Source organism: Aquarana catesbeiana, linkage group LG08 (genome assembly GCF_042186555.1).
Source record: "Aquarana catesbeiana isolate 2022-GZ linkage group LG08, ASM4218655v1, whole genome shotgun sequence".
Lineage (NCBI taxonomy): Eukaryota > Metazoa > Chordata > Amphibia > Anura > Ranidae > Aquarana > Aquarana catesbeiana.
In genome coordinates, this window is record NC_133331.1 from 75,151,393 (window position 1) to 75,175,760 (window position 24,368).

Below are 24,368 nucleotides of genomic sequence, written 5' to 3' on the forward strand. Positions count from 1 at the left end.
ACCACAGCTAAACTGGATTAGGAGGGAAGCCGTTTGACCTCTAAACATTAAAAATTAGCCAGGCTGGCTACCACCCAGCATAACTAAATTTACCTGTAGCCCTGCTTTGGGACAAGGGTGCTACATTAACATGCAACTGCATTTAACACAAAGCAGTGGACTGGACTGTTGTATATGACCCTGTTGTGTTTCAAATGCTACTTTATGCATTGACATACCACCTTAGGCCCAGTCATCCAGACAGTATGGTCACCTGCTGACTTGGCACCATCCACAGGCAGCTTTAGGCCGCTTTCAGATGGAGCAGACTCCATCTTGATCAGCAAGAGCTCTCTTAACAGATCCCCTGCTGATGAAAGCAGAGGGGGCAGATGACACATCTGTAAATGGAATTTAAATGGACTCCACTGTCCGTTTACACCCAACTACCCTCCAATCTGATCTGCCTAGATGGAAGAGGATGAATCTCTTTCCATTTTTTTAGTGAACTGGATCGGGCCTGGAGGTAAACGGACACAAGTCTGTTTACACCCATCCATGAATGGACTGTCCGATCAAGTCCACCTAAAAAACTTACAGGGGGACCTGATCAGACCCAACATGTAAAAGGGGCCTGACTCTTCAATAAGACACAGAAATTGAATCCAACACAATTTTACTTTTACTGATTTTCCAGTTTTGAAGTGTTAGAAGACAATTACTATCCTAAGCTCTGTCTCTGAGAATAAGTAACACTGGACTTAGGAAACATGGAAGAGGTGGGGAGGGTCTAGGCAAGACTAAACCAAATAGCACTAAACAGGAGGGGAGGACAGAGGATATCAAAATGACATTAGTAAACCTGTTGTAGTGGCCAAACCACCACTAGATGATAGCACACCCCAGAAAATTGCAAACCTCATCCAATGCAAGATATAAAAATACATAAAAGTGGGGCACAACAGGCACTTAGGGGTCTAGTTCTAAACATTCATCCAAGATTCACACATATTTCTAAATGGATAAAATTGGCTGAAAGTTGTGACCTCGTATATTCTCTTAGTTCTAAATTGAAGACATGACACAAGGAAAAGTATTTCTGTAGCACCTTTCATATTGTTTTTTTCAATCTATTCTCTGACAAACATACTTCCTAATGTGCTGGTTTGCCCAACAGTCGGTCACTGTCACAGGACTGTCCGACCCACACTCCTCCACTTGAGTGCTTCCATTAGTATACAACTTCCTCTAGTCTGAACATAGATATCAGATATTACAGCCACATATTGCAAACAAGAACCAGGTGAGACTAGCTCAGTTACAAAACTGGAACTTCTTCTTTCTTGTAACTCCACAGATGCTGCTGGCAGGAAATCCCATGTCCCTGTCAATGGTGTAGGAGAAAGACCAGCTGCCTTTTCTCTCAGGGAGGCTGAAGCTGCTGTTGGTGCTGGGCAGAGCTCAATGATGTTGGGCCCTGATGCCAGCTCTCCTGCTGGAGGTTCGCTAGGTGGTTCCTCCTCTACAGAAAAGTCTATTAAATCCCCAGCCTCTGGAATTTCTGAAAGTCCAGGGCATGAGCTGGTGGCCCTTGCGCCCGGTGCCAACACTTTGGCAGGTGACTCATCATCCATAACATCCTCTGATGAAAAGTCAATTAAATCCCTGTTTTCTGTGAGGAATGAGGGTGGCTTCCTCTTCTCCCGAGCCCTTGAACTGCCGCTGGACAGGCGCATTTTTCCATCCAAGATCATCCCATGCATAAACAGGATAGTCAAGGTGAAACAACACTTGCTGCATCCGCCATAAGACCTCTGCTTCCAAAGCTGTAGGCGAAGATGGGCAAAGCACACTGTTACTCTGCCACATTGCCGACACTTCAGCCAGGCTTTCAGAACTATCGGCTGCTACTTCTGGATAGTTCCAGGCAAAGGAAGCCCAGCCCTATTGCTGAGCAGCATCTAGCAGCTGTCTGTAGGCGATCTCCAGCTCCCAATCCTGAACAGCCAGAAACTCCATATCTTCCAGTGCTCAGAGCACTTCCGAGTGTTCAGTATCTCTTCTCTGTAACCAATGATTTCATCCAACCATGACTCCAGATCGCAACCAAAGTCAGGGTCCCTTGACAGCTTCCCGTACAACAGTCCCAGGCCGCTGTAGCCAAAGCCTTCCGTTGGGCTGTAATCTGTTATCCAAGAGCATGCTTGGGATACATGCCATCGGAGGGCTCTGTAGCTCTCATCCAACCGCATCTCTGCCCAGACCAGCCTGCGATTTTTCTCCCAAAAGCAGCACCTGCAATCCCTACTGCGACCAGTACCTTTCCTGGATGGAGTGGAGAATTTTTCCTTGATGGCACTGCTCACGGGCTTGCATTTCCTTTCAGAGTTGGCAGCAGACAGAATCATACCATACCAGAAGGACCTGCGTTGCCACTGGTCTTCTGTGCTGTATCTGCATCTCTCGCAACCTCCTTCCGAATTCCTCTTCCATGGCGGCTGGTATCTGTACCCCTCCTCCCCTGCTATCCAGACCTTGGATCCTGGTGGAAGTTTGGATGTCCCAGACTGCAGAAATCATCCCACTGCTTGCCACCAATGTAATGGAGTTGGAAGCAGTTTAGTTACAGTCACCTACTGGCTTCCTGTGTCTGGAGCAGCTGTACAGGGTAAGCAATCAGCTTCTAACTTCAGCTTGTTCAATGAAGTTTTGACAAAATACCTGGAAGCCGATTGGTTACTATGCAGGAAAAACAACAATGATCGATCTCCTGCGCTGTGCAGCAAGTCACAAGTGACAGATTTCTATATCAGCGTATTACAGTATGTGGATAGTGCACACCTTGCTGCCTTCCAAAGACTGGGGAAGTCTGAAAATACTGAAAGCACAAAAAGAAAACAGATGGCGCGGGTTCCTAGTGCATTATCCTCAATACATTTTTTATTGAATGAAATAATATTAAGGTGAATGTACTCACAAACCAGTACTTGTGTCAAAGCCTTATCATAAAAATCTTCTGCTTAAGGCAGAGTTCCACCCAAAAGTGGAACCTCTGCTTTTTTGCTTCCCACCCCCCGGTGCCACATTTGGCACCTTTCAGGGGGAGGGGGGAACGGGGACCAGATTTTGACAGGTCCCTGTCCCCACTTCTGGGAGACGGTGTCACGGCACCATCCCTCAGAAGTTTGGCCCCCTTCTCCTTCCTCTGCCGCCAGGCCAATTAGAAAGCGCAGCACGCTTCACGCATGCACAGTAGGGAACCGGCTGTGAAGTTGAAAGGCTTCACAGGCAGTTTCCTGTATTGGAGATGGTGGCGGCAGCACCCGACAGGCGATCCGAAAATTGGCTGGGGTGCCGACATCATGGGCTCCCGGGACAAGTCCATATATTAAAATTCAGCAGCTACAGTATTTGTATTTGCTGACTTTAATTTTTTCCCCCAGGCTGGAACTCCTCCTTAAGTCCATATGCAAAATTTGCTAGACTTGTAGACACATCAGCTAACGCATTTCAAGGTTTCCCTTCAGAGCCTACAGAACACGTCCATTTCACAAAAGCTGCACCAGATTCTGGGTGCACAAGTTAGTAAATCAACCCCAATATTTGAATTCAAAATGTTTTTGGTGGTTCTTAAGGGTGCAGTGGATTTGAAATGACTCCTGAGTGTTATAGAGTCCACTTGAAAAACCCCGGACCTGTTTTTGGGCCAAAGCATTCACACATCCAAAAAAAATCCCCCACACCTCTAAATTTAGAAGAAAAAAAAGAAAACTAGTTTCTCTTTTCAAGGGTATTTTGTCTATGCAGCTCAATAAGTGAAAATTGAGAGTCTCTACTTCAACAAAATTTCAATACATTTTGCCTGAATCACTCCGATCATCCCTAGTGCCCACATTACGTATTGTAAGACATTTAATTTGGAAGTCTATGGAAGACTTGGAGTTCTGGATTTCCATACAGGTGTAAGGCTTTAGATGACAGTGGAAAGATTTTAAAAAAATCATGCCTATTGACTAGTGGAAGGAGCATTTCCTACACTTGCTGTACGTGTTTCTCATGGAAAGGTGGGGCTGTAGTAAATTCCATGCTAAAAGGATCATGACTGGAGCATGTAGGATACTTGGTAAATCTTTACCATGTATATATTAACAGTGTGAATGATAAGGAGATTTCACAAACTTAGTGGAGACCAAGTTGACGATGGGGCCTGTTTTGTACCTCCTGTGTAACACTCCAGGAGGTGGCAACAGGGAGTGCAAGAACATGTAGTGGCAGGAGTGCCAGCATTACAGGCAACACCAGATCCGTTAAGCTTGACAGGTAGACCCCCGTATAGGAAACAGATGCAGGAACATCGGTGTACAAGAGCAGCTGGCAGGAACCTAGACATGATACAAGCTGAGGTTGGTCACACCCAAGCAGAAAGGTACCAGTTCAGAAGACAGGAACAGAGTTGGGAATTCAAGCCAAAGTTGGTAGTGCTCAGGGACAGGGAGGAAAGGAATTAATTCAGCAGACAGGATTGGAGTTGGGAATTGAGCCAAAGTTGGTAATAATCAGAAAGTGAAGGAGCCAAGTCAGGAGACAGTATGAGAGTTGGGTATTCAAGCCAATGTTGGCAATAGCCTGGAAATAAAGGAACCGATTCAGGAGACAGGATTGGAGTTGGGAATTCAAGCTAAGGTTGGTGGTAATAGTCAGGCAGAAAGGGTACAAGTTCAGGAGACAGGATCAGAGTTGGGAATTCAAGCTAAAAGTGGTAGTAGTCAGGCAGTATGGGTACCAGTTCAGAAGACAGGATCAGAGTTGGGGATTTGAAGGCAAATGTGGTAGTAGTCAGGCAGTAAGGAAACCAATTCAGGAGCCAGGATCAGAGTTTTCAGATCAGAGAGGATTCAAGCTAAGGTTGGTAAGGTAAGGTTAATAAAGTTGGGAAGGTAGGGTTGATAAGCTAAGGTAAGGTTGGAGGTAATAATCAGGCAGTAAAGTTACCAATACAGGAGAAGGGATCAGAGTTGGGAATGAAAGCCAAAGTTTGTAATAGTCAGACAGTAAGGCTATGTTTCCACTAGTGCGTCCCCAAAGTCGCGCGATTTTGCCGCGATTTTTTACCGCGATTTTACCGCGACTTTTTACCGCGATTTGAAGCAATGCCTGTATCTATGGACCTCAAGTCGCATCAAAGTGGGACCAAAGTAGTGCAGGGACTACTTTGAAGTCGCTGCGACTTGAAGTCGCACAGATATGAACGGTACTCATTGGAAATCATGGGAAACAATTTGTCATGCGACTTTTCAGTCCCAAGTCGCATGAAAAGTCGCACTAGTGGAAACAGAGCCTAAAGGAATTAATTCAGGAGACAGGATCAGAGTTGGGAATTAAAGCCAATGTTTGCAATAGTCAGGCAATAAAGGAATCAATTCGGGAAAGCAGGATCCTAAATGGAAATTCAAGCCAAGGTTGGTGGTAATAGTCAGGCAAAAAGAGTACCAATTCAAGAGACAGGATCAGAGGTGAGGATTCAAGCTAAGGTTGGTAACAGCTGGACAGTGAAGGGTTAAGGCAGAAGGCAGTAAGCTGAGTCAAGCAGGCAAGCTGAAGTCAGAATGAGCAAGCAAAGGTCCAAAAGCAAGTCACAAATCAAGCCGTATCATTCAGCAAGTCAGGTCACAGGTTAACAGAAACTAGCTGAAGGCCACTCAGTAATCTGTCCTTGCAGTGTTCCAGTTATAACAACATTGGTCTTTCTGTTCTAGAACAAACTGGACCTATCTTACAGATTCAATATTAGAACAAAAGTCTAAAACATTGTATTTACAATACATGTGCTATACTGTTTAATACTTTCCTCCTCACAAATGCTTATATATTCTTCCATTCTCCAGATATGTATATGGGGAGCCTGTACCAGGCACTGTCGTAGTCCGGTGCTGCAGAACTATACCTAAATATGGAAGAGAAGCCAACTGCTTTAAGGGTATTAATGACATCTGCGAAGAGTTTACAAAAGAGGTGATTACATAGAATGGTTATTACAGAATCCAAATAGGCCTGCTGAATTCATGAGGGTTTTTGAATTGATTATGTCTCATGTCTAGGGTACAGGCAGCTATGAGAAGCTAACCATTCTCAAAGAACAATCCTGGAGAAGCCAGAGATATTAGTTGGCCTGCTGTGTCTCTTTCCTACTCTACATTCATCCTTCCCTAATATGTAAATTCTTAAAGAGGAACAGCAGTCTGCTCACATAATTTGTAATAAAAACATCTTTGCCATTCTGAAGCTTCCCTCCAACCACTTTGCATATTACTGTAGTAAGGTCCCGAGTCCTCTTTGGTCTAATGAGAACATCCAGAGTTAGAGATAGCTGACATCCTTCTATGTAGAGCGGGTTACAAGGCATGGTGGGTGTAGTGCAAGTTGGATTCATGGGTGCCAGACACTTTTTGAATGCAAAGAGATTTATTTTTTCTTGAACAGAACTGTGGGAGAGAGGGTTTAGGGCCAGGACACCCTTTAGTAATTGCAATGTTAATTAGCAGACTCAGAGACTTCTATAGGTAGACAGCCATGCAGGGAAAGGCACCCAGCCGAGCACCACATCTGCATGTGTAGACACGCTGTCTCCTATGGCAACAATCTTGAACAGTTTCTAACAAAGGTAATGAACTCTTTCACTTCCTCCACAATCTCCTCTTTAGATCTTCACTCAACTGAGCTCCCAGTCTATCACTTAGACTCTCTAATCCACTGCCACTGGATCTCCTGAGCTCTACCAATCTTCTCACTGAGTATCTTCCTCAAGCGTCACCCCCCGTCCCTGCTGGGTCCCTAGCTTAGCACTCACAGATACTACTCAAGCATCACCCCACTGGCCTGCTCGGTCCCTGGCTTGACACACAAGGCTGCTCTGCAAGCGTCACCTCCGCTGGCTGGGTCCCTGGCTTGACACCTGCTGAAGTTTCCCTATTCTTCACCGTCCCCGGTTGGTGAGAATACTGCTCTGGTACTTGTTTCAGCTACTCACTGTGGTCCCTGGTAATAAGGTGGATGGTCCCTTAGTGGCGACAGCTTCCCCTCTACCTCCGACCACGACAGGTTCTGCGGCTGGCAGAACTGTCACTTCTGGTTGAACTGCAAGCCGCAGTCCCATACCTACGCTGCTCTCTTGCATCTGGATAGGCCCTCAGACAGCCTAGCAGCCAGATGTCCAAAGGTATAGGTCTCAGGCTTTGCCCTAGCAGCAGCACAACACACGTCCACCCAGACAGCCGTCCAGGTGGCACAGAACCCCAATCACCTGACCTCACCCAAATAAATAGGCTCTCCCAGCAGGCCAAGGGACCCAAGAAGATCCCTGTCCATTGGTTGAGATACCCCATCTATTCTTAATCTGTCCTTGCAATGCCCTTGTCTTATCTAGTGCCACCAGATACCTGGCTATCTAGTGACAGAAGAGAGAAGTGCAGCAATTCCAGAGTTAGGTTGGAATCAATTGATCTCCTATCAATTGGCCAAGGCAGCTATACCTGGCAGGTAAATTTACTAGCAACCCTGCCTAACCATCAGGGTGCTACATTATTTTATATATACTGTGATTCTGTACTTGCCAAATATGCTGCAGAAATCTCCCTCCACTGAGTCTGGCTGCATCTATTTTACCTGTGGGTAGCTGAAGCTGCTGCCTGTTCACTTCCCGGATTTACACAGACACACAGAGGCACACCTCCAGCTCTGCAGTTCTCGTTGGCCCTCTTATGACTCATCCACCCTCCCTTCCTGGCAAACTCTCACAAGAGTGAGAGAGAGAGCTGTGCATGATGTCATAAGCCTAGGTTTTTTTATCAGACAAGAAACAGGAAGTGGGCTGTATAAGGTATTTTTACTGGCAGAAAAAATTATGTTTTACTATCCAAAGGTAAAACAACAAGGGCAGAGGGTTTAATAGATGGAAAGATGAAAAAATGACTGAAGTTCCGCTTTAATTATTGAAGGGACCTGTAAATTGCTGTTTGCGTCTGAATCTGATCAAAGAGACCATATCTACTTGTTGGCTGAGCTTAATGGCCAACTGTAGCCTATTCTGTGGCCATTTTGGATGGATACTGCAACGGGTGTCCCAGTTGCAAGATTTCCCTTCACCTTTTTGTCTCGGTGACAGTGGTCACTCATCAGGACAAAGAAGGTGACACAGACAGCATTAAAAACCTTAGAGACTCAAACTCTAATACAGGCAGTATTGGAGTATTACGAACAAGAGGTTCTGTAGGTTTGTTCTTAAGTTAAATTTGTATGTAAGTTGGAACAGGTACATTTTTAAATGTAACTCCAGCCAAATAAAGATTTTTAAGTTTGGATAGCATAGGGAAGGGTTAACTGGCCATGCAGTGATGTGGGATTGCAGACAGGTCCGTCGGACAGTAGATGGCAGCATGCTCGGTGGTTTCAGGGAGCCACGCGACATCACTCTGCCTCCATTTGTAAGTATGAGTTGTATGTAGGGATGAGCTTTGTCACAGACCTAGCCAGAACAGAGGCTGTTGGAGAGGACTGTATGCAAGCCTGTTGCCCACCGATTATGGGCCCTAGCATTTGGGGGAATGGTGCTCTCTGTGAGCTGTATGCCTGGGGACCCTGGGGTTGGTGTTACTTTGGATTCAGCTCCATGTCCCCCCAAAACACACAGACTCTGGAACCCGTTATATGCCATATTAGAATGATAAGACTGAATTATACTGTTGGGACACATCCTGTGAGGAGATGCTAATGTCATCATCTCCACTCACCTGTCTGAAGTCAGCTATAATGGGTTTAATGTAAATAAGTTTAGTCTAGGTTCTAAAGGTATTCAACTCATTGTTGTTTGTTCTAATTAACCCTGTGTTGATGTTTATGGTAATGTTTGTTAATTGAATGAGCTGATCACATTGTCCTCTATACAATGTAGGAGACGGGACGACTCCTATTGGAGCTCATGTTAATTAGGTTAATTAGGTTATGTTTGTATTGTTAATTGTAATTAGCTCCAGCTATTGTGTTTATATTCCTGTGTGAAGCTCGGTGACCACAAGTCTGGGCGAAAGGTCATGTCTCAGCCACCTAGGCTGTATAAAGGATGAGATAATTAGCTCATGTTAATTAGGTTAGCTTTGAGTCAGCCTGGTGTATAAATGTGTGTGATATCTCAAATAAAAAGCAGTTCTGATGTACTCCAAGACTGGTGTTGTCTAGTTCTTGGGGTTCCTATGGCCAGATCCATTGGACTCGTGTTCCAGAACTTAGGAAGCGGTATATGACGGAAGCACTCAAGCGGAGTGTGGGGCGTTCCGTGACAAGCTTCGTGTTTGAGTCGAACCCATGTTCGACTCGAACATCGCATGTTCGCCCGTTCGCCGAATTGCGAACGATATGGGCCGTTCGCGCCAAATTCGTGTGGATTGCAGTGCATTGCTGACTGATGATTGGCCAAGCATGCACTATGACCCGCATGCTTGGCCAATCATAGCGCCGTTTGAACAGAGAGCCGTAATTGGCCAAAGCCAAGGGATTTAGTACACGCCCCACACTATATAAGGCCGCCTGCACGGCGGCCCTGTGTAGTGTGTGTTCCGGCGTTGAAAGAGATAGACAGAGGGACAGTGTCATTTGATTTAAGTTAGATAGATTAGGCAGGACAGTCAGTGAGTTAACTGCACTTACAGTGTATTATGTATATATATGCATCCCAGGTGTTGTATGTGTATATATATATATATATATATATATATATATATATATACACTGTATTCAGTTTAGCTAGATCCGTTCCTGTTATCTTGCTACTGACAGGCAGGCTTGTCTTGTTACAGTATTTACAGCTACCTGAAGAAAATTGCTGGTGTTCTTTTGATCCTATTAGTACCACAGTCAGGCAGCTAGACTATTTACAGTTAGTGTAGTGCGTCCTCCTCACAGTGTTCAGTTAAAGCTAAAAGTTAGTTTAGTGTGACCTCTGCACAGTGTTTAGCTAAAACTACAAGTTAGTGTAGTGCACAGTGTTCAGCTACAGCTACAAGTTAGGGTAGTGCGTCCTCCTCAGTGTTCAGCTAAAGCTACAAGTTAGTGTAGTGCGTCCTCCTCACAGTGTTCAGCTAAAACTACAAGTTAGTGTAGTGCGACCTCTGGACAGTGTTTAGCTAAAGCTACAAGTTAGTGTGGTGCATCCTCCTCACAGTGTTCAGCTAAAACTACAAGTTAGTGTAGTGCGACCTCTGCAGTGTTCAGCTAAAGCTACAAGTTAGTGTAGTGCGTCCTCTGAACAGTGTTCAGCTAAAGCTACAAGTTAGTGTAGTGCGTCCTCCTCACAGTGTTCAGCTAAAACTACAAGTTAGTGTAGTGCGAGCTCTGCACAGTGTTCAGCTAAAGCTACCTGTAGAAGGTTGGTGGTGTTTTCCTGATCCTATCACTACCGCAGGCAGCTAAATAAGCTACAAGTTAGTTTTTTGCGAGCTCTGCACAGTGTTCACCTAAAGCTACATGTAGAATGTTGGTGGTGTTTTCCTGATCCTATCACTATCGCAGGCAGCGAAATAAGCTACAAGTTAGTTTTTGCAAGCTCTGCACAGTGTTCAACTAAAGCTACCTGTAGAAGGTTGGTGGTGTTTTCCTGATCCTATCACTACCGCAGGAAGCTAAATAAGCTACAAGTTAGTGTAGTGCGTCCTCCTCACAGTGTTCAGCTAAAACTACAAGTTAGTGTGGTGCGAGCTCTGCACAGTGTTCAGCTAAAGCTACCTGTAGAAGGTTGGTGGTGTTTTCTTGATCCTATCACTACCGCAGGCAGCTAAATAAGCTACAAGTTAGTTTTTTGCGAGCTCTGCACAGTGTTCACCTAAAGCTACCTGTAGAAGGTTGGTGGTGTTTTCCTGATCCTATCACTACCACAGACAGCTAAATAAGCTATAAGTTATTTTTTTACAAGCTCTGCGCAGTGTTCACCTAAAGCTACCTGTAGAAGGTTGGTGGTGTTTTCCTGATCCTATCACTACCGCAGGCAGCTAAATAAGCTACAAGTTAGTTTTTTGCGAGCTCTGCATAGTGTTCACCTAAAGCTACCTGTAGAAGGTTGGTAGTGTTTTCCTGATCCTATCACTACCGCAGGCAGCTAAATAAGCTACAAGTTAGTGTAGTGCGTCCGCCTCACAGTGTTCAGCTAAAACTACAAGTTAGTGTAGTGCGACCTCTGCACAGTGTTCAGCTAAAGCTACCTGTAGAAGGTTGGTGGTGTTTTCTTGATCCTATCACTACCGCAGGCAGCTAAATAAGCTACAAGTTAGTGTAGTGTGTCCTCCTCACAGTGTTCAGCTAAAACTACAAGTTAGTGTAGTGCACAGTGTTCAGCTACAGCTACAAGTTAGGGTAGTGCGTCCTCCTCAGTGTTCAGCTAAAGCTACAAGTTAGTGTAGTGCGTCCTCCTCACAGTGTTCAGCTAAAACTACAAGTTAGTGTAATGCGACCTCTGCACAGTGTTCAGCTAAAGCTGCAAGTTAGTGTAGTGCGTCCTCCCCACAGTGTTCAGCTAAAACTACAAGTTAGTGTAGTGCGACCTCTGCACAGTGTTCAGCTAAAGCTACAAGTTAGTGTAGTGCGTCCTCCTCACAGTGTTCAGCTAAAACTACAAGTTAGTGTAGTGCGACCTCTGCAGTGTTCAGCTAAAGCTACAAGTTAGTGTAGTGCGTGCTCTGAACAGTGTTCAGCTAAAGCTACAAGTTAGTGTAGTGCGTCCCCCTCACAGTGTTCAGCTAAAACTACAAGTTAGTGTAGTGCGAGCTCTGCACAGTGTTCAGCTAAAGCTACCTGTAGAAGGTTGGTGGTGTTTTCCTGATCCTATCACTACCGCAGGCAGCTAAATAAGCTACAAGTTAGTTTTTTGCGAGCTCTGCACAGTGTTCACCTAAAGCTACCTGTAGAAGGTTGTTGGTGTTTTCCTGATCCTATCACTACCGCAGGGAGCTAAATAAGCTACAAGTTAGATTTTTGCGAGCTCTGCACAGTGTTCACCTAAAGCTACCTGTAGAAGGTTGGTGGTGTTTTCCTGATCCTATCACTACCGCAGGCAGCTAAATAAGCTACAAGTTATTTTTTTGCGAGCTCTGCACAGTGTTCACCTAAAGCTACCTGTAGAAGGTTGGTGGTGTTTTCCTGATCCTATCACTACTGCAGGCAGCTAAATAAGCTACAAGTTAGTTTTTTGCGAGCTCTGCACAGTGTTCACCTAAAGCTACCTGTAGAAGGTTGGTGGTGTTTTCCTGATCCTATCACTACCGCAGGCAGCTATATAAGCTACAAGTTAGTGTAGTGCGTCCTCCTCACAGTGTTCAGCTAAAACTACAAGTTAGTGTAGTGCGAGCTCTGCACAGTGTTCAGCTAAAGCTACCTGTAGAAAGTTGGTGGTGTTTTCTTGATCTTATCACTACCGCAGGCAGCTAAATAAGCTACAAGTTAGTTTTTTGCGAGCTCTGCACAGTGTTCACCTAAAGCTACCTGTAGAAGGTTGGTGGTGTTTTCCTGATCCTATCACTACCGCAGGCAGCTAAATAAGCTACAAGTTAGTTTTTTGCGAGCTCTGCACAGTGTTCACCTAAAGCTTCCTGTAGAAGGTTGGTGGTGTTTTCCTGATCCTATCACTACCGCAGGCAGCTAAATAAGCTACAAGTTAGTTTTTTGCGAGCTCTGCATAGTGTTCACCTAAAGCTACCTGTAGAAGGTTGGTGGTGTTTTCCTGATCCTATCACTACAGCAGGCAGCTAAATAAGCTACAAGTTAGTTTTTTGCAAGCTCTGCACAGTGTTCACCTAAAGCTACAAGTTAGTGTAGTGCGACCTCTGCACAGTGTTCAGCTAAAACTACAAGTTAGTGCAGTGCGACCTCTGCACAGTGTTCAGCTAAAGCTACAAGTTAGTGTAGTGCGTCCTCCTCACAGTGTTCAGCTAAAACTACAAGTTAGTGTAGTGCGACCTCTGCAGTGTTCAGCTAAAGCTACAAGTTAGTGTAGTGCGTCCTCTGAACAGTGTTCAGCTAAAGCTACAAGTTAGTGTAGTGCGTCCCCCTCACAGTGTTCAGCTAAAACTACAAGTTAGTGTAGTGCGAGCTCTGCACAGTGTTCAGCTAAAGCTACCTGTAGAAGGTTGGTGGTGTTTTCCTGATCCTATCACTACCGCAGGCAGCTAAATAAGCTACAAGTTAGTTTTTTGCGAGCTCTGCACAGTGTTCACCTAAAGCTACCTGTAGAAGGTTGGTGGTGTTCTTATACTACAGGCAGGCAGTTGATTTTGCTATATATATATATCCCAGCTTAGTGCAGCTACAGGCCATCAGTATGTCTGCAAGGCCAACAAGGAGAGGCAGACAGTCACAAGCCAATAAAAGAGGGTAAGCAGGCTCTGTGTCTAGAGGCAACAGTGCTGATCGTGGAGACGGTGCATCCTCATCAGCACGTGGCCGTGGGACACGCTTGGCCTTTTTGTCGGCAGCTGGCCGTGTTGAGCCGCAACATGAGGAAGACTTGGTTGAGTGGATGACCAAGCCGTCCTCATCCTCCTCAACCTCTCTCACCCATGCTCGGGGTACTTTGTCTGGCAAAGCAGCTGCCAACACGGCCTCTTCCCTCGGCTCAATGGCATCAGTGACTCTTTCCCTAGCCCCACCATGTCCTCCTGAGGAGTCCCTCGAAATGTTTGACCACAGTGTTGGGTACATGCTCCAGGAGGATGCCCAGCGTTTAGAAGGCTCTGATGATGATACTGAGCTAGATGAAGGCAGTAACGTGAGCACGGACAGAGGGGGTGCCCAAGAAGGACAGCAATCTGGCAGTCATGCTCCCCCAGCTGAAGCATACTGCCAGGTTTGCTCCAGTGATGAGGAGGGAGGGGATAATGAGGTCACTGACTCAACGTGGGTGCCTGATAGGAGAGAGGAGGAGGAGGAGGAGGCACATCACCAACGAGGCAGGATGCCCTCCAGGGGCCAGCCTAAGGGCAGCACACTAACCGCATCACACCCCGAAGCTCTGCATGTGCAGGGCGCTGCTGTCTCTGCGCGTTATTCCAAAAGTTCTTTGGTGTGGGCATTTTTGAGACGAGTGCATCAGATCGCACCGCTGCTATTTGCAACATATGTCTCAAGCGTATCTCGCATGGCCAAAACATCTCCCGCTTGGGCACCACATGCTTGACCAGACATATGTTGACCTGCCATGCAGTTCGTTGGCAAGCGTATCTAAAAGACCCACACCAAAGAACAAAGAGGACCTCTCCTTGCTCCTCATCAGCTGAGATCTGAAACCCCACTATACCTTCAGTCCTCTCTGAGACCTGCACTGAGAGAAATGAAGGTGTAGAATTAGGTGTGTCACAGCCAAGTACTTGTGGGTAATCTGCTTTCGGTACACCGACGTCAGATTATACCAGGCAAATTTCCCTGCCCCAGCTGCTGCACCGCCGAAAGAAGTTCGCTCCCAGCCATCCACATGCCCAGCGGTTGAATGCTAGCTTGGCAAAATTGCTAGCACTTCAACTGCTGCCTTTTCAGTTGGTAGACTCTGCCCCCTTCCGTGAGTTTGTGGAATGTGCGGTTCCTCAGTGGCAGGTACCCAAACGCCACTTTTTCTCACGGAAGGCGATTCCGGCTCTCTACCGGCATGTGGAAGGCAATGTCCATGCCTCGCTGGACAGGGCGGTCAGCGGTAAGGTGCATATTACCACTGACTCATGGTCCAGCAGGCATGGACAGGGACGTTACCTAAGTTTCACCGCGCATTGGGTGACTCTGCTGGCAACTGGGAAGGATGCAGGACAAGGTGCAGTAGTGTTGGAGGTTGTTCCGCCACCACGCCTCTAAAATGCCACTACTAATGATTGTGACACACCTCTCTCCTCCACCCCCTCTTCTTCTTCCTCCATGGCCTCTTCCTGTGCTTTGTCCTCGGAACCAGCGGTGCTCCGTAGGCGTTTAAGGGGCTACGCAAGTATGCTGGCCAAAAGATGCCATGCGGTGCTCGAGCTGGTGTGCTTGGGGGACAGGAGCCACACTGGGGCAGAGGTTCTGTCAGCTCTGCAGGGGCAGGTTCAGAGGTGGTTGACGCCACGCCCACTTAAGGCAGGCATGGTGGTCTGCGACAATGGCACCAACCTCCTCTCTGCCCTCCGACAGGGACAAATGACCCATGTGCCCTGTTTGGCTCACGTCCTTAACTTGGTGGTGCAGCGGTTCTTGGGCAGGTACCCGGGCTTACAGGATGTCCTGAGGCAGGCCAGGAAAGTCTGTGTGCATTTCCGCCGGTCTTATAATGCCAGTGCTCGGCTGGCAGACCTTCAAAAGGAGTTTAACCTGCCCAAGAACCGCCTAATCTGTGACATGCTAGCCAGGTGGAACTCAAGGTTGGCCATGCTGCAGCGGCTGCACACGCAGCAGAGGGCCATCAATGAGTACCTGTGTGACTATGGCACCAGGACAGGGTCAGGGGAACTTGTATTTTTTTCCCCACGCCAGTGGGCCATGATCAGGGATGTATGCACTGTCCTGTCACCATTTGAGGAAGCCACGAGGATGGTGAGCAGTGACACTGCATGAATCAGTGACACTGTCCCCCTTGTCCACCTGTTGGAGCACACGCTGCGTGGAATAATGGACAGGGCACTTGAGGCAGAACAGAGGCAGGAAGAGGAGGACTTCCTTAGCTCTCAAGGCCCCCTTTATCCAGACAGTGTTCCTGCGTGCCCGCCGATAACACAGGAAGAGGATGAGGAGGAGGAGGAGGATTGTATCAGTATGGAGGTGGAGCCTGGCACTCAGCATCAGCAGCAGTCTTTAAGGGATCAGTCCCAAGAAACACATGGACTTGTACGTGGCTGGGAGGAGGTGGCTGTGGACCATGTCGTCCTTAGTGACCCAGAGGACTCCGTACCGAATGCCTCAGCAAACCTACGCTGCATGGCCTCCCTGATCCTGCAAAGCCTGCGTAAGGATCCTCGTATTCGTGGTATCAAGGAGAAGGACCAATACTGGCTGGCAACCCTCCTTGATCCACGTTACAAGGGTAAGGTTGCGGACCTTATCTTGCCATAGCAGACGGAGCAGAGGATGAAACATCTTCGGGAGGCCTTGCAGAAAGGTCTGTGCAATGCGTTCCCAGAGACTGGGAGGTTACAAACTCCTGTTTCTGGACAACGTGTTGCTGAGGCTTCGGTCAGTCAAAGAAGGAGCGGTGGAGAAGGTGGCCGTCTGACCGATGCCTTCAGACAATTTTTTTAGTCCGCAGCCCCAAGGTATGATCAGTTCCAGCAACCATTGCCAGAGTCTGTTTTTCATGGTGCAGGAATACCTAGGGGCAAGATCTGACTTGGGCACCTTTCCCACCGAAAATCCTCTGGGTTACTGGGTCTTGAGGATGGATCACTGGCCAGAGCTTGCACAGTATGCAATTGAGCTACTGGCCTGTCCTGCATCGAGCGTTCTTTCGGAACGCACATTCAGTGCTGCTGGAGGCTTTGTAACCGATCACAGGGTGCGTCTGTCCACCGACTCGGTCAATCGACTGACCTTCATAAAAATGAATCAGTCTTGGATCACCACCAGTTACCAAGCACCTGATGCTGATGTAACCGAATAATTTTTTTTGATATCTCAGATCCCTTCAAAGACTGCCAATGCTGATGCTGAGTGACTATCCTGAGTAATTATCCTCTTCCTCCTCAATGATCACGCTGATAGCTTGTAAGAACATTTTTGGTTCTGGGCGCCGCCACCAGTGCCTAAGGCCCAATTTTTCAGCCCCTGTTTAACAGGGTGCGTGTAATTACAATTTTGATGCAATACTTTGCAGCAGGGCTTGTTTCTGCGTTCCAACTAGAGTATCTGTGAGGGGTTGCAGTGTTGTGGCACCAGTATTCAATATGTTTTGCCAGATAAATAATAGGAATTATAAGAATCTATAGAAAGATAGATTGTATAAAAATTGTGATACAGTAAAACCTTGGTTTGAGAGTAGCTTGGTTTTAGAGCGTTTTGCAAGATAAGCAACATTTTTTCATAAATTTTGACTTGATATACAAGTGATGTCTTGATATACAAGTAGCGTCAAGTCACAACTCAGTATAAAAGAGAAGAGAGGCGCATCTAAGTGTAGCAATATGGTTACATTTAATGAAGGTACAACATTTAGCAACTCACGTGGTTGATGATTAAAACAGGCACATCTAAGTATGCAGGCATCCGGGGTAAAGCTGTCCACATAGACCATCCTCTCCACTGCCATCGATGTTGTCCCTTCCACTCTGTGCTCCACGAGCGGTTCAAGGCATGCTTTCAGATCGCTCTACTGTAGGGTAGTCTTCCCAGTCATGATTGCCGATTGACAGCGGTGAGAGCTGCGGGGCGGAGGACGGTCTATGTGGACAGCTTTACCCTGGATGCCTTCATACTTAGATGTGCCTTTTTTATTCATAAACCATGTGAGTTGCTAAACGTACCTTCATTAAATGTAACCATAGTGCTACACTTAGAGGCGCCTCTCTTCTCTATTATACTTTGTAGCTCCTGTTGGATTTTTCTTCTAATCCCCTTGTGGAGGCTTCCATTTGTGGATGGACATTTTATGGTTACACAACCTATCACATTGCTATAATATTTTTATATGGACTATAAACTAAAGAACTTATGAATAAATGGATGTGGAACGAATCATCTGAGTTCCCATTATTTCTTATGGGGAAATTCACTTTGATATACAAGTGCTTTGAATTACAAGCATGTTTCCAGAACGAATTATGCTCCCAATCCAAGGTTTTACTGTATATGAAATGTTTATGCCATTTTTTGCTGTACTGCCTAATTGGTTACCACTGGAGACAAAAGGTGGCAAAAAGATTACATGTGAGCCTAAAGCAGAACTAAACTGCATAGGTCCCAACTGTCCCTAATTTTGATACTGTCCCTGATTTGGAACAAAGCCCCATCCCCCTTCCTCCTCATTTATCCCACATTTTGGTCTGATCTATATAGTATATAAAATGCACTAATTATCTGTCAAGAAGTGTTTCCCAGTGCTAAACCTTTCACCCAATTTCTAAATTGCTGCATTAGTGAATTTCAAAAGCCAATATAAGGGAATAGTACTGGTTAAAAAAAGCACTTATGTGCTTAGCCAATTTTTTGTTGTTGTATAATTCTCCTTTAAGGTGGGGTGGCATGGGGGCGTGCCCTATGCCTACATACTTTTGCTAATAGGTGTCCCTCATTGCCATCTTAGAAAGTTGGGACATATGCTAAACTGCATGTGAACAGCCCCATCCAGCCGTTCACCATAAACTGAAAGCCTGACATGTCTGCTCTGACAGGGAGAGAATACAACACCTATCCCTACTCTGACAATCTACTGAAATATTTATATGTTTATTATTAATAATTATTGTTATATATAATTACTGTGTATAAACTAATATTTTTTTATTACTCGGGCCACAGTATTTCAGTAATTTAGCTTTAAAGAGAGTCAGTCCAACCAAAATTATTATTTAAGCTATGAGTAGGGCCTGGTGGGCTGACTTGGCTTGCTTTATGTCTTCATGACACTAACTTCTACTTTGTCCTTGCAGCTGGATGAGAACGGCACGTTCAGTGAATCCCTAGACTTGGATCAATTTAAATTACCATTTTCAGGACTTTCAAATTATGTCATGTGTGACATCACAATGAAAGAAAATGGGACAGGTAATGTCTACCTCTTTTGTTCCAATTTAAAGTAAATCTGCTGTAAACAGAGATAAAAGAACGGCCATGGACTGTAGCCCCAACGTACTGGTTGCAGAAACACATGTTGGGCTACTGATCATGATATGCAGGGGAGACTCTATCCACACTCCACCAACATTGCCCCAATACCAGGACTTCTGGCATATTTAATGTGCTTGCATACACCTAGCTGGACTGTACAGACTCTCCCTTTGCTTGAATTGCTTCACTTTTTACTATATAGTACCTATGGTACATGACATTACTCCCTACATGCAAGCGTCCAGCTGGGCTCATCTTGCCATGTTCATGGTGACCCTCAGGCATTGGTAATGAGTGATGTGGATTCTTGTGCAATGTTGACCCAGTTGGCCACCTCCACTGACTATTGGTATATGAATGCATTGGTCCACAGACCTGGTAGTGTTTCACTAGCTCAGCTCATTGTAGCGTACAAAGTCTGTACCTTAGGAGCAGCGCCACCTTGGGGTCTCTAGCAATAGACAGGCTCTTCATGCCTTTCAGGGGATGGAGGTTCTTGGGGTTCTGTCCAGGGGGGGTGAGATTGGGTTGGGGGAGGGAGGTTGGGTCTTTTGGACAGGGGTGGAGTGGGAAGGGGGTAGGATAGTTTTGTGTGGTGGGATACTGAGTTGCCATTTTTATTTATATCTTGCATTTTTGTAATAAACTTGTGGTAGCCACAAGTAGGTGTCATTTTGCTATTTCACTTTTTGTTTGGTTTCAGTATTTTTAGGGGACTTCTTGGGCAGGGCACCACATATCTCATACGGTCTGGGGAATCCCAGGGCCACTTTTTTGTTATGTACAAATAGAAATTCATCCTCTCTATTTGTCCTGTTTACTATTGTCATTGAAAGTGAAAGTAAAAGAAAATCTCAAATTTTGGGTTGTCCCCAGAAAAGTAATAGAGGGGAAATCTTTCAATGGGGACACTAGTTCTGGTGATCTGGGGGACCACAAGGAATTTCCTTAACCACTTCAGCCCCTTAATGACCAGGCCATTTTTGCGATACACTGCATTGCTTTAACTGACAATTGCACGATCGTGCAACGTTGTACAGAAACAAAATTGATATCCTTTTTTTCCCACAAATAGAGCTTTCTTTTGGTGGTATTTGATCACCTCTGCAGTTTTTATTTTTTGCGCTATAAACAAAAAAATACAGTTTTGAAAAAAAAAACAATATTTTTTACTTTCTGCTAAAATACATATCAAAAAAGAAAAATATTAAAAAAAACTAATTTATTCATCACGGCACGCGCCCACTGTATCTCATGCACAGACCAACGTACAGGTACGTCGGTTTGCGTAGCCGAGCTGCCATGCCGCAGTATATATGCGGAAGGCGGTCTGCAAGTGGTTAATTTGCAGCCATTTCCTCTCACTTCCTGTTTGGCTACGGGACAGAAAGTGAAGGGAAATCTCCGCAATGGGACACAGATGGTGAAAAAAATTCTGACAGGGGTTATAACTCTATCCAAAATGAAAAAAAAAGTGGAAAATTGTATCAAATACATACCGTAATTTTCCTTTCCTGACATCAATCCATGGCAGCAAACATATGATATAGCTCCACCCCTCTATCCATCCACAGGACCTGTTTAACAAAGGTCTGACTGAGAGCAACCTCCCCCCTTCCGTAAAAATACTGTAATAAGATAAATAAATAATAAAAAAGGAGGATTATGCTGCCATGGATTGGCGTCAGTAAAGGAAAAATTACGGTAAGTAGCAGTGGCAGCATACATGTGGTAAATAATTAGCTAAACAGGCAGGGGTAAAATGTATAATCAAACTTTATTACAATGGACATTGAAGCCTGGACCGTAATTCCATTGAAGTCCATTGATGTACAAGCCCCTGGATCTTCCCTGTAGTGCCTAAGGCAGGTGCACTGCGCCAACCAGCCTGCTGCTTTGCAGATGTCTCCATAGTCAAATGCCCAAATTTATAGATGTAAAAATGAGGGAGGTTGCACTCAAACTTTTATAGATTTAACTTGTTAAGCCGAATTATGGCTACAGCGCGGACCTACTTTGCCGGGAGGACGTCTATTGATGTCCTCCCGTGCCCGAGCGGCCTGCGCGGCCCCTTCAGGGCCCGCACAGCGTGCTCTTTGATCAGCGAGTCTTTGAGACTCGGCTGATCACAGATTGGAGTAAGGGGTTGATCCCGACCCCTTACCACATGATCAGCTGTCAGCCAATGACAGCTTATCATGTGATGTAAACAGAGTCGGTAATCGGCTATTTTTTCTCCTTGCACTCAGAGGGACATCAGTCCCGATCAAGGAGAGCTCCAGACAGCTCATCTATGCCCACCTGTTCCACCTGCCAGTGCCACCTACCAGTGCACAACAGTTCCGTATACCAGTGCCCACCAGCGCCACCTACCAGTGCCCACAGTGCCACCCATTAGTGCCCACAGTGCCACCTATCAGTGTCACCAATCAGTGCCTCATCAACAGTGCTGCCCATCAGTGTCACCTACCAGTGCCCATCAGTGTCATCTACCAGTGCCAATCAGTGCTCATCAGTGCCACCTATCAGTGCCCATCAGTGCCATCTATCAGTGCCACCTATCAGTGCCCATCAGTGCCATCTATCAGTGGTACCTATCAGTAACACATATCAGTGCCCATCAGTGGCACCTATTAGTGCCACCCATCAGGGCCCATCAGTGCCATCTTATCAATGGCCATCAGTGCTGCCTTATCTGTGCCCATCAGTTCCGCCTTATCTATCCCCATCAGTACTGCCTTATCTGTGCCTATCAGTGCCACCTTATCTGTGCCCATCAGTGCCCATCAGTGCAGCCTTTCAGTGCCCACCAGTGCTGCCTCATCAGCGCATATCAATGAAGGAGAAAAATTACCTGTTTGCAAAATTTTATAACAAACTATGAAACATGATTTTTTTTTCAAAATGTTCCATCTTTTTTTGTTTGTTTAGCAAAAAATAAAAATCCCAAATGTGATTAAATACCACCAAAAGAAAGCTCTATTTGTCTGAAAAAAATGATAAAAATTTCATTTGGGTACAGTGTTATATGACCGCACAATTGTCATTCAAAGTGTGACAGCGCTGAAAGCTGAAAATTGGTCTGGGCAGGAGGGGGGTTTAAGTGCCCGGTAAGCAAGTGGTTAAACAGGCCCCGTGGGCGGATATAGGGTGGCGGAATGATATCATATGTATGCTGCCATGTCAGGAAAAAGTTTTGCCTGTAGTTCTACTTTAATTTGGGACCAGGGAAGGTCAGTGAGTACGTAAACTTATAAAAAAAAAAAACTCCCGACACTAGCAATAATAGCTACAACTACTCATGAAATAGGTCACTTTCAGACACGTGGTCAGTGGGTGGTAAAAACGGGCAGCTGAGACATGGTTTTACGGCTTCCTGGCCACCCACCAGAACTACAGAATAACAGCTGAATGGGGCAGTTCACATCCTGCTGCTGCAATGCTTGTAGAAACGTGCGGTTTGTTCTGTTCCGAATTTAAATCCGGACAAATTTTTCATCAGTCGGAAATTCGGATGTATCCAAATTTCCGAATTACAATAATAATTTAAACGAATCGGAAATAACGAAACCTGCCTATTGAGTTCATTTAGGCTGTGCCATAACCACATGCAATACACGCAATTGTTATAGGGGTTAAATCAGGTGTGGGGAAGTTATGTAACACCTCCATACCACGCCCTGCCAAATGTCCTCTGAAAAGTCCTGTGACTGGAAGAAGAGGGCCTGAGAATGGTACAGTGGGGATTTCTGCAGATCCTAACCTGGAATGAAGAACAGGTGTCGGGCTCCCAGAGTTTGCAGCGTGCAGATGCTAACATAGGAAGACCTTAGCTGGGTAGCAGAGTGGTGGGAGAATGTCAGGACATCTTCTAGGCAATGCTCTTCCACCAGAGCTTCTCAGGCTCTCTCCTTCCAGTCCTTGGAGCTCTCCAATTGGACATCTGTTAGCATGCCTCTCTTTCTCAGAAGCTGGCAGGCTCAGGAAGGCACGCTGACAGTAGGGGCATCACAGACCAGGCAGGGGCAGCCAAAGGGCAGGATGTGGCCCGGGAGCCTCAATTTGCCCAGATCTGCTCTCATTTAATAAAAAGGTCAGAAGTCACTATCTTTACTCTTTTTTTGGGTCATTCACTCAACATTGAGGTTATTGAAGCTAGAGGGTCAACATGACATCAGCCTCATATGTTATTTGTCAGCCCTGAGATCAGTTTGGCTGCAAGGCCCCTATGGAGGACAATTCTGTATGACGGGGAGAGAATATAAGTGAATAATAGCACACACAGTCAGCCCTGAGAGGTCATTCACAAACATGGTCTCTTTTTTCACAGGTGTTCTGGTTCCTAGTTCCTGCTACATGTCAATCACCAACAGGCTCGCTATCCTCCAGCTGGATCATGCACGCATAGGCTCATACTACAATAAAGTCCACCTACCATTTTCTGTAAGTATAGTACTATCTAGGTCAATATGAGCATGTGTGCACTAAATACACTACACAATTGCCACCGCTATATTTTTTTAATTATGAGTTTGTTGGGTGTGTTGGAGCCTCTCCTACAGGTGTCCCTTTTGGGTAAATTCACCCTACTTGTCCATTACCACCGGGACTAAAAAGGGAGAATCCAAAAGGTTGAATTTTCACCAGAACAGGAATAGAAGGGAAATTTCCCATTAGGGACACTTGTTCTGGTGACTGCCATCTAAGACCAATTGTGCCTACAGGAAATGAAGTGAAGGGAAATCTCCCCAATGCAACAAATATATTAACCACTTGCTGACCGGCCCATAGTAAAAATACATCATTACTTTCATGTTAAATACCAGGGTTACGGCAGCAGCTAGCTGCCATAACCTCTGTATTTTTTTTTTCACTACGGCCAATTCTCTTTCAGATAAAAGTGGTCACGTGGGCAGATTTGCCGTAGGATCCCTTTTAGAAGCAGCGAATCGGTAAAGCCCAGGAGCGATCTAGTTGTGGCCCTTAGCTGGGCACAGAGAAAAGTGAGGCCAAGATAGCCCACCACTCGTCTCTATGCCCTTGGAGGACTGGAGCAATGTCTGACATCACTACCGGTTCTTGGGCAATAGTAAATAATTTTTGAAAAGTGAAAGATAAAAATATTTTTTTTTCTTTTGCTTTTAAAGGTAAATGAGAGATTTGGGGTCTTTTGACCCCAGAACTATCAATAAAGAGGACTTGTCATCCTTATTTCTATTACAAGGGATGTTTACATTCCTTTGTTATAGGAATAAAAGTGATCAAAAAAAAAAAAAACGAAAGGGACGGTGTAAAAATAAAAAAATAAAAGGTAAAATAAATAAGAAAACATTTTTTTTAAAGCGCCCGATCCCTCCGTGCTCAAGTGCAGAAGTGAATGCATACGTAAGTCGTGCAAGCATATGTAAATGGTGTTCAAACTACACATGTGAGGTATCACCGCGAACATTAGAGTGAGAGCAATATTTCTAGCACTAAACCTCCTCTGTAGCTTTAAACATGTAGCCTGTAAACAATTTTTATATCATCGTGGAGATTTTTAAGTTTGCCGCCATTCCACGAGTGTGCGCAATTTTAAA

General features: G+C 45.5%; 1 protein-coding gene across 1 annotated transcript in view; it reads left to right on the forward strand.

Annotated features, from left to right (window-relative positions):
* Positions 1-24,368, forward strand: part of LOC141105850 (alpha-2-macroglobulin-like protein 1) — a 168,101-nt gene that overhangs the window by 31,188 nt on the left and 112,545 nt on the right. The window contains exons 9-11 of the mRNA XM_073595991.1: positions 5,865-5,991; positions 18,612-18,726; positions 23,120-23,232. Coding sequence (XP_073452092.1) covers positions 5,865-5,991; positions 18,612-18,726; positions 23,120-23,232 — 355 coding nt within the window. The remainder of the gene's footprint in view (positions 1-5,864; positions 5,992-18,611; positions 18,727-23,119; positions 23,233-24,368) is intronic.